Source organism: Pieris brassicae, chromosome 1 (assembly GCF_905147105.1).
Source record: "Pieris brassicae chromosome 1, ilPieBrab1.1, whole genome shotgun sequence".
Lineage (NCBI taxonomy): Eukaryota > Metazoa > Arthropoda > Insecta > Lepidoptera > Pieridae > Pieris > Pieris brassicae.
Window position 1 is genome coordinate 4,674,990 of NC_059665.1, and position 11,260 is coordinate 4,686,249.

The 11,260-nt window shown below is 31.9% G+C and overlaps 2 protein-coding genes across 2 annotated transcripts; both read left to right on the forward strand.

Annotated features, from left to right (window-relative positions):
- The first annotated feature begins 1,845 nt into the window (after window positions 1–1,845).
- LOC123708995 lies at window positions 1,846–2,579 on the forward strand. Its single transcript, XM_045660071.1, has one exon. It carries the CDS (start codon window positions 1,973–1,975, stop codon window positions 2,543–2,545), a length of 573 nt encoding a protein of 190 aa, XP_045516027.1. The 5' UTR covers window positions 1,846–1,972; the 3' UTR covers window positions 2,546–2,579.
- A 2,957-nt stretch (window positions 2,580–5,536) lies between these two features.
- On the forward strand, window positions 5,537–9,134 carry LOC123713919 (aquaporin AQPAe.a-like). Its single transcript, XM_045667805.1, has 2 exons — window positions 5,537–6,559; window positions 7,537–9,134. The coding sequence occupies exon 1, from the start codon at window positions 5,735–5,737 to the stop codon at window positions 6,500–6,502; it is 768 nt and encodes a 255-aa protein (XP_045523761.1). The 5' UTR covers window positions 5,537–5,734; the 3' UTR covers window positions 6,503–6,559; window positions 7,537–9,134.
- Window positions 9,135–11,260: the final 2,126 nt, after the last annotated feature.

Here is an 11,260-nt window from a genome sequence, read left to right on the forward strand (position 1 = left end):
CAAGTTACTAGGCCAACAGTGCCACAATAAAAGTGTATTTCCTAAGTTTTTAGTAGTAGGTAAGTAGGTCTCATTAAGTGGATTATGATAATTAGAATCAATAATTATAATTAATAGCAACAGTAACGCTCATGATTGCATTTATCAATTAAATTATGGAAATAATTATCACGTAGCATCAACCAAATATTTAGGACATTAAAATCTCGATAACGTATTATTAAATTAATATTCCTGTTGTAATTTGTCGTTTTAAAATGCTATTTTATTAAACTATCGTTTTATATCTTTACTTTACTTCTTTACGGAAAGAATAATTACGGCTTGACGGACAAGGTGGATATACCCTATTCGATAACATTCTTGTTAATTTTTTTCATTCGTGTAAGAAACTATGTCTTTTATTTCCTTTTAATTTCTATCCTTAAATGGTGTCAAAGCGACGTTGTATTTAAAATCAAACAAAATATTATTTTTTTATCCTACACGCTTCACTTATTCTTATCTAGTACTATTCATATTTCTTATCAAATCACACTACCGTTTATAATGTCAATTACTTAACCGTTGGTACTCTAACCACATTATTTATATTAAGATACGGGAGGAGGAGGATATTGAGGAGATAGTATGGTTAATTTAACTATTATTATCCCTTAATAAAAAAAAATCCCCTATCGTTAAAAAAACTTAATCAGTCTTGTTTTAAAGAAACTTTGAAGCATAGATAAGTGCGATTTTCAACCCAAATTCCGGCCAAACGGCAGTTTTTCTAGGTGCGCTAGTATGCTTGACCATACGACGAAGGAAGACGTCGTAAGGAAGCCAACGCATCATAACACAAATGGTGACACGCACAGAAGGCTAATCACCAACTGTATAATGACCGTAGAGGTCAAGGGTAGCGCGATATATTTATATTTTTATACGGCCAAGTGCGACACTCCACAAATATTAGGATTTAACTTAAGAAATAATAGATCGTATCTTACTGAACATCGGGTGGGATTGTGGCCTAACGTCTGTCGAGTTCTGTATAAAGATAATAAGTTATATGTATAAATAAATACAAATAGTTCTCAATAAATCAACTTATAAGTATTTGATGGCTTATCGTGTTCAAATATTTTCGAATACTTTACCCCAAATTCTAGGATGAATTTCAATTCTTTTAAAAATACACAGCAATGAATAATTAACTACATAAATATCTGAGGTTTATTTTACATATAAAATTATTATCATTGTGCATTGACATTGTGCTATATTGCGAAGATACAATCGCCCTTGGCAATAACATGATGGTTATCATGTCAATGTAAGATGTGATTTACTTAAATCTATACTAGCGATTGAAACTTCGAATTGTGTAGTTTTTTTTACATTTTCTGAATTATTTTACGTGTAGCTGCAATTTTTTTTTCAGTTTCACTGCTACCAAGTTTTCGCTATTTGTAACAAAGTTGAAAAGCTGTTAATTTATTGAGCCTACATTTAACCTCTTCAGAAAAACAATACTCGTGGATTAAGAAAACACTTTTTAACCGGATTGAAGCTATGTATTATTATTAAATTATGTAAATAATTATAAGTTTATAATAATACATAGCTTCAATCCGGTTAAAAAGTGTTTTCTTAATGTGTAAAAGCTATATTAACAAAAGACAATACACTCGTGGATGTTCACTTAGTTTAGTGCATTGTTTTATCATGTCTATTCCTGGCAAAAATATATTATGACCTTATCTACGGTCAAACAGATACGAGCGTAACAGTTACGGGTCATCTAAGGTTACGGGGCAGTTTCCTATGTTACACTGTAATGATTGTACATAAAATATAAATTAGTTCGATAATCTTTCAGTGCACATTAACTCCACTTATCGATTACAACTGAACTGAGTTATAAAGCATCGTATAAAGCTAAGAAAAGTCAACTTAAATTTCTTTAAAGACACATTTTCTCGGAAAAATGGTACCAAATACCCTTGTAGTAATATTTTTCTCCTTATCAAGTTTATGTCTGGCCGGAGATATTATTTTAGATTCCAACAAAGACGCCTGTAGGGTATACTTATCTTGTGCGACATGCATCACAAAGAAAACCTGCACCTGGTGTGTCACAAAAAGTAGATGCACCCAGCAAGCTTGTGGTAACGACAATGTAATTTATCCGAGTGACGTCCCAGCTCTCATGTCCGGCCCGGATTTTTGCCCCCGAGTTGATGAATCAAAGCCAGTCACTATCAAAAGCGGGGCAAAGGAAATATTAGCTGTGAAAATCACACAAATTTATTTGTACATGGCATTTACTCCTTGGAAATGCAAAATTACTTTGAAGGGTAAAGAGAAAATTGTGCCCGCGGTGCTTATTGGGGATAAAGTATATTGCGAAGTAATGGAGTTCACAAACGACACAGAAGATCCTTCGATTGAAGGTAGTGTTGCAGTCTTGTGGGATTACAATAAATCTTTTGACGGTTCACTACCGTTTAAAATATGTAGATGCGATTTAGATCCAGCCTGTAAGGCCTGTAAGCTTTAAAATTGTAAGTTAATTATTGTTTTATAAATTTAAACGTAAAAATGTAAATATCTTGTAAGCTAGTGGTTTTTATATTGTTTAGTTGTTTAACTACTACCATTTCTCAATATAAAAATATAACTGCATGAACATAAAGTAGCTATTTATTTTATAGTTAACGTCAAACAGCTGCTACGCTTAGGAGTCATACCTACTCTGCAAACTTTACTCTGATATATCCAGCTTTTATTTACTATCCTTCGTACAGGTAAAAGCATATAGCTTAGTCTATTGGCTTAACCGGCGTATGCCACTTAAGGTCCCAGTTCACACTTCCGACATCTTTTACAGACATGACGATGCATATTTCAGTCCTTACACGAATCCTCAATAAATTAACATGCGCAAATCACAAAATTTCTTATTGAAAACCATTAACAAAATAGATTCAGACAACAAACCCAAGTTTATAATCCCCCTTCAAACATACAAAGCACTAGAGGGTACTTTGTAACTCAAAGGATTTTTTCAGACATGCTAAAATTTTAGAATGTTTGAGCAGACAAAGGCCTGACTCATTTAATAGTTTAGACTTTAAGTTGGGGATATGTGCTGAGGATGCCCGTATCGTACGTGGGGAGAATTTATTTTAAATTTTTAGCCTCGTTAGGTAAACTACTTGTTCACTTTTTCGCATCTGAATGTTGCTACTAGTTGTAGACTAACAACGTTTCAAAGTTTTTCCGTACACAAGCAAGAAAAACAGAACTTAGAGGAAGTTATTTTAACTTAGAACTCGCGAGTTATTGGTTTAGTTGCCATATATAACAAGCAGTATATACTTGAATTAGCTTCATCAAGCTTATAATAATAAGTATGGTAAGAAGTTAAATTCTGAAATCTCATCAAGAGATTTACTTCTCAAAGCTGGATATTTTTTCCCATTTTTGGAGTAACGCAAATTTGGTATCCGAACTAACCGCTTCGCATTCTAAAGTGGAGTTTGTTTTCATTAAAAGTAGAATTATCTTAACAATTTGTTTAAAAAGACACATTATTCCAGAGCTGTTCTCAGGAAATTAACTAGCAGAATAAATGAGAAACCGCACAAAACCTCCGTTCACTATTAATCAAACCGAGTTTTCTTGACTTCGATTATAGATAATGCGAGTTTTGTTGGATCCCTTCGCTTGTGATGCAATTAGTGTGAATTAGTTGTAGTTAATCTTACAATAGAAAATTTACTCTCATCATTTTTCCCTAGCGCGCTAAAAAAAGTATAACTTCAAGAAAACTAAAATGTTGCCTATAGCTAACTTCAGGGTGTCGACTTTTGTAACGCTGTGCGCGCGTATCGTAAAAATGTACTCTCATCATTTTTCCCTAATGCGCCAAAAAAAAGATATATATTTTGGTTTATTTTTTTGATTATGATTATGTTGTATATGATCAGCATCTGTGGATCAGATCGATTGCAATGATTTTTAAAGGCACGGAATTTATTTTGCGTTAATAAATTATATTAACCTAACAGGCGCAAAATTCGTTGCAAATTCACACAACAATTCACCTAATGTCACGTGTGTAATCTTCATCCATCGAATTCGATCTTTATATATACGAATTCTAATCAAACAGATTTGAAATGCACTACACATTTACATTTATACATAACTAGCGGACCCGACAGACGTTGTCCTGTATTAAGTATGGATATTGATTTTGAATTGGTATAATTAACTAAAAATGCTTATGATAAACAACATGCTTTGTTTGTTTTTCTGGCGCGTTTTGTTGGTATTCCGACATGTAATTGGCCATGTGAAAAACAAGGAATTCCAACATTAATGCCACAAACAATTAGCGACTGTAATTATTTTATATGTATTTTATCAATATAATAACTCCCTTATGTCAATAAGAATAATGTTCATAAGAGCCTTCTCCTGATAATAACAAATACAACAAAAAAAGAATTAGCGAAATTGGTCCAGCCGGTCACGCCGTGACCAAGGGAAATAGGGATTCATTTATATATACCTAGTTGTTAGGTTTCTCTGTAGATATGAATCTAATTAAAGACACCACCGAAACATTGAATACTCATTAACCTAAGGTGTGTATGGAGTGGTATTTAAACCACTTTACAAATTTAATATATTCTTTACAATCTGTTTGGTTTTTATTTAATAATACTTGAAGATGATTTACATAACTATGTATTCATCTAAGAATTTTTAAAATCCCCCAGCGGTACACAGGGCATAGTATCCTCTATTAATTTATGTCATTACTTAGTCCCTAATCTTTTTGATAAAAACAAAGTCATCTTATCACTTTGATAATAGGGCATGACAATAAAATGCCAATATATATTATCAAAACCATAAATATTTATCATTTTTTATCTCATGTATGTTGAAAGTTAAAATATTTTATATAATGAAATTTGATCGTTCTTAAGTCTGTCATTATATTTTTGTGTGTGTATAAATGTAAATGATTACATTTCTTAGAAACATAAATGTTTATCGCGAAGCTAATATTTTTATTACATTATTTAAATTTGATAAATTTAAGTTTTGTTATTAAAAAATGTAACAGAAAAGTCAAGTTTATCTGGAAAAACTAGAATCAGAATTTGCATACCTTTTTAAAATATTAAATTAATATTTTAAACAAAGAAGGTTTAGATAAGGTGTATGTTAAATTCTCATATTTTTCTCTCTCGTTTTTTTGAATTCATTAAAAAATATGAAATGTCTTAGTATAAACTAGTAAATAAAGATTTTATGTATAAGTCAAATTTCACTCTTTATAACGTTAATGTTACGCGTGTATAATGGTAATAGTTATGTTTGGTAGCATTTAAAATACTTATTCATTATACATAAATGATTTATACCTAAACAGATTATTGTACAGATAATAAGTTATTTTGTTAAACAATGCACACCTCCAGCAGTTTGTGTTGATAACAGATGTTATATCTGTATTAATCAATGAAACAATGAAACAATGAAAAGCTATACCGGTGTCTATTTTAACGTTTCGCGCTAAGAGGTGCGGACGCGTGCATCAGGAAAAATAATATCATTAATATTGTTACTTAATTGCCGTTTAGTTTATTGAAACATGAAGCAACTATGTACATAAATTACAAATAAGTATAAAACGTATTCATATTAACATTACAAGTGTTAAAGAACAATGACTAACGGAACACATGTTGTTAATGTCATTGGAAATATTACAAACGAAAAACTCAAGAATTCCTCAGTAGTGCAGTGGTGGAACGTGCAATGGAAACCAATTCTTGCCGAGTTCGTATCAACGTTTTTACTAATTTTCCTTGGATGCATGTCATGTATTCCCCTAGACGGATTAGCAGGTCAGCAATCTCTCTATGTGTCTATTGGATTCGGACTGATAGTTCTATTCAATATCACTGCTTTTGGCCACATATCTGGAGCGCATATGAATCCTTCGGTTACTCTAACAGCCATGATTTGGGGTAAAACTTCTATTGGCCTTGGAATCGGATACGTTATTGCTCAATGTCTCGGTTCGATCGTAGGATACGGGCTATTAATTATAGTATCGCCCCTTGATTTAATACCGGGAGCAATCTGTGCCACTCAGCCTCGTGTAGACATGCATCCGTACCAGGCACTTATCGTTGAGATAATTTTATCATCGGCTTTGGGTTTCATTAACTGTGCCGTATGGGATCCGATAAATAAAGATAAAGATGAGGCAAATTCCTTGAAATTTGGTTTTACTATTGCCGCGTTTTCAATTGCTGGTGGACCTTTGACTGGAGCAAGTATGAATCCAGCGAGAACATTAGGTCCCTCCTTATGGACTAACAATTGGAATGCGCACTGGGTGTACTGGGTTGGACCACTCATAGGGGGTGCGTTTGCTGGTGTATTTTATAAATTAATTTGGTTCAAACGTGAAAAGGATGGGCTATAATAGTCAATAAGATTTCGTACTTTTCTGCTCGAATAAACAATTCGACAAGATCTATGGGTAAAATAATATTGTATAATATTAATTTAATAATATAATTCGAATATTGTTGTTTATTATATATATTATATACATATAATAGAAAAAACAATATTTAGATTATTATAAACTTAATTTATTATAACTTGATAACTTCTTTTTATTATTATAAAAATACTTATAATATTAATCCAATTCCTTAAGAATTAACTGGAATCTCTATTATTAAAATTGATATTTCCTTTAAGGAAAATAGTTGTTCTTAATGCAAACAAAAAACCGACGCAGACAAAAAACATCGACATATAGTTCATATTTAGTCAAATTAATTAAAATGTAAGATTATATAAGATTGTTCAAAAAAGTAATTAAGTATGTTCATGTACGCAAAAGCATAGTTTTTATTGTTTATGTGGTAATATGAGGGTATTTATACTAGCACAAAACAAGCAAATAAACATAATAATAAATACTGAAATACATAACATTTTTTATAAATTTCTCAGTTTTTGTTGTAATATTATTAAGAAATTATTACGATATAAGAAAAAAAATATTAACATCTTTTTCTTCTAGAATCTTGTGAACATAGTAATAAAGTATATTGTAGCTAATAATAAATTATAAGAATTGGCTGAAATGTTTGTAAAGTATTGATAGTAATACATTTAATGAATGCGGGTAATTAAGATATTTTATTAAAATAGTTTGCTTTAAGTTTTTCCACTTCTTTAGCATGATAACCTACTTCATACGTATATACGATCCAAACTTTACAATCCACCAGGCTTAGCCTCAAATTTCTTCAACAGTATCGTTATATTTTTTATGTGCAAAGTACATTCTCTTTGGCTGTCACGTCAATGTCGAATTGTTGAGGGACAGGGTTAACTGAACACACAGACAGAATAATCCACAAGGACGCTATAATATACAATTTATATAATTCCTTCGTATTTCTGTTTGTTTATGAAATGAATCTGCTTTATCAATTTTAGTTCCTCTAAAGACGCTCGCTTTGTTAGCCCCGCAAGTGGCTAGGCATGTGACTGGACTTGAGGTTAGACGTGTAACGAATACATGTTTATACGAAGAAGGAAAACATCTCGAGGAAACTAACTAGTTCTAGACAGGTAAATCGACAGCGTGTGTCAGTCTTAAGGCTAACTCTACTTGCTTTTGTGGCTAAGATGAGGTTGTGCGAGAAATTACAAAAATTCGTTTTGGTACCACAACTTATGTAGTACTAAAATTAACAAGTGCATAAGACTTTTTCATACGTGAGACTTCATATCAGCATTCTATCTATGAAGACCTATTTTTATATAAGGGATTGAAATAAGCTTACGGGTCGCCCAAAAAGGCCATGAACACCCATTTAAGTGAGTGCGTTGACTTTCTTATGAAATAATTTTATAATTCAGCTGGTAAGAGAACCGCCGAAATACAGGAACTGAATAAATAAACCATTCAACTAAGCAAACGAACAGTTTGTAGATACATTGTTTCTAAGTTTCAAGTACATAGTCGTGTTGATAACTAACGAAGCTAGTGTTGCGGCCGACATAATTAAATTAAATTCTGGCACTTTAAGTAAGCACTAGTTTCATCGAATAAACGAATAAAAATGAGTAGATCGGAATAACTTTTAAACCGAAAGGAAAAAGAAGGTTCATCAGGATCAGTTTGACTTGTATATGATATTGTTGAACTTAGATGAGTATTATGGTCCATTTACTCATACTATTTATTGCTTCCAAGCATGTGTTAAATTTTGTATGTAGGTCTATCCACAAATTTCTCGCATACAAAATTTATAGCAAGACGCTTGTGCGACTCCCATCCTTCAGGTCGTAGATTGGATTGTCGGCTGTGCACTAATAGTCTTTCTGTCTATTTAACACTTATTCGTTCCTACGATAAAGGGGAACATCACGAGGAAAGAGGCATGATTTAAAAAAGATGTTGATTTTAAAAAGTTGACGGCGTGTGACAGCGACACTTGGCTGGGCTTGGCTTACTTGGGCCATAAACAAATCCAGTATGAAAAAAAATAGTATCAGAGATCAAAGCCTTAATTTGTACTGATAACTAGATATTTTAATTATTAACTGTCCACAAGAGACTACAAAATCGACAGAGAAGATAAAATGTGTATTTTGGCTAAATAAAACTAAATTAAAAAACTATGTATTTCTTATAATCAAACAATCTCGCTGTTATTATACATGTGTTACTTCACATTAAAAACGAAATAAAAAAATAGTTTGCATGCAAGATACACAACTAAGCCTCCTTAAGTAAAATATTTGGTTCGTTTCGATTCCAAGAAAGATCTGAATGAATGAATCTTAAATGCGTATATATTTTTATTTTTGCCGACCATTTATTGAATATTTCGCATAGTTGGATCTTCTGTAAATTTCTATACCTTTATATATATTTTTTAAACATGACATAAGAGAATCATGATCAGGTACGTCTTTACCGATTGCGACCAAATTGATACATAGCTTATTGATGCAACCACCTACTCCGTAAGGAGCACCTTTGCCATGACCTTACTCACTGTAGTAACATTTATACTGTTGACATTACTCAGTAAAACAATAAAAGTATTAGCAACATTCTACATTAAGCCGTTTTTATTTTCTAAACATTTTCAGTGTTACCTAGGTATAGGCACATAATGTTGACAGGTGTTTTAAATTTTCTAAATGACTCTTTTAATACCTTTGGTTGATTGAAATTCATTTACGTGACGTAAGACGTCTCAAGGGAAAATTTAAATAGGTACTTACATCAATAAAGGAAAGTTTAATGTCCCATTCAACGTTTGTAGATCTATTTCTTTAAACTTCATGAATGTAATACTTCAACTACTACTCCTCCTGAGAGTATATACAAATACTTGACTTATGTAAATTATGCAGTCCCAAAGTGTCTAATAGCTGCTCTTAAATTCTTCAGTAAAATACTTTCTAATTATAGATTATTAAATTTATTCATTTAATTATTGCTTAGTCAATAAACTAAAAGTACAAACAACACAATAAAACACTAAAGGGTTTTTTAACATTGGCGCCTTAAAGGTATTTTTAAGTCAGCCAAAAAGTTTTATTTAAAACAAAAAAGCGAAAACATAGCATGACGATTTATTTAAGGTGTGAAATAAAAGCCTGATAAATATTTCAAAAACAACCGAAGGTTGTATCAAATTCTCGCGTCATTAGGTAACTTTAAAGGGTAATTCGTTAAAGTGAGCTCGTCGATAAAATACGATTTAGGTAACTGAACGAAAAGTCCCAACTATTTGTCGAGTGGTTTTTGTAATGGCGAGGAAGGCGAAGATATTTATTTTGTTTCTTCTTATAAACCGTTGTTTTTGTTGATACTATATTGAATTGTTGTATAGTTGATTCACGGAAATAATAATAAAACGCCAATAATCAATCTCAAAAGTTAAGAATTAAAAAAAAATGTTTTTGGTTTGCAAGTTTAAAGTGTAAATCAGGATTTGAAGTATTTTATTAACACTTTAAAGTCACTACACATACTCCAATTTATATTGCGCACAATTGCTGATTACTAGCAATAGTAATGGTAACACAGTCGACTACCATTAAAGTGACGAGTAAAGAATATGAACACATATAACAACATACACAACCAAATTTGTCAGTGTTATATACATGTGTACATAAAATATCATACATAAGCCTCCGCCACTTTGATATAATGTATATAGTAATTGATATATTTTAGACAAAAATATATATTAGTGAAAACTGTACACAAGTCTGTTCTATCCTTTTTTGAGTATATTGCGTTCATAGACACGACTAAAGGACTTCATTCTGTCTGCACCCTTTTCACTTAAGTACTATGAGGAGGAGGTTGAATATCACCAATATTTTATTTAAATAAAATAAGGTAAAATTCTATATACATACGATATATGTTATATTACTTGCAATAACATATCACATTTTCGCATATGTAATAGACGGTTCGCGTACAGGGACGCGTTGACCCTCGTCACTGTTATATCCATCACAAGCATGTTTGAAGTTTAAATTCGCTTCATAAGTGTAAATCTATGATGCTGCTACTGAAGATAACGCCATGCGTGATAATCATTGCGTAGATGATAGTCATACTTCTGTGTCTGTTTTGACTTACACGCTGGCAGTAATCCTCCTTCACGTCTTACTTCGCTCTAAGACTTTCCGGCTCTCTTAACCACATCAACTATACATCGTCAGTTATATTTGGGTCTGTGTTATTTTTGATGAGCATTTTTGTTAGTTGCTTATTCTATGGGAAAGAAACAAAGGATCGTAGAATTTAATACTATACATACCTATCGACTGGCAATTATGTTTTTTTTAAAACAGACAAACGGATAGGATGCTCATATGATGTTACATGACCGTATTCTATTATTATATATCCCTATACTATATACAGTCATAATCTTTTATAACAACATTGAAGGGACTACTCATATTTGTTCGTAAAACCCGATAACCGTAACAACCATTGTCATTAAGTACCTAATGCAATAGAATTCAGCCGGGAACTTTGATTTTGATCAATATAATCGGATGTTGTTCCACATAGTAGTGGTACGCGGCAAAAAATTCCTTAATCAACGCTGAGTTGAGTATCTACTATTTGTACTCTCCGATAGAACTAGGAACTGATATGTCTACGTCCGTT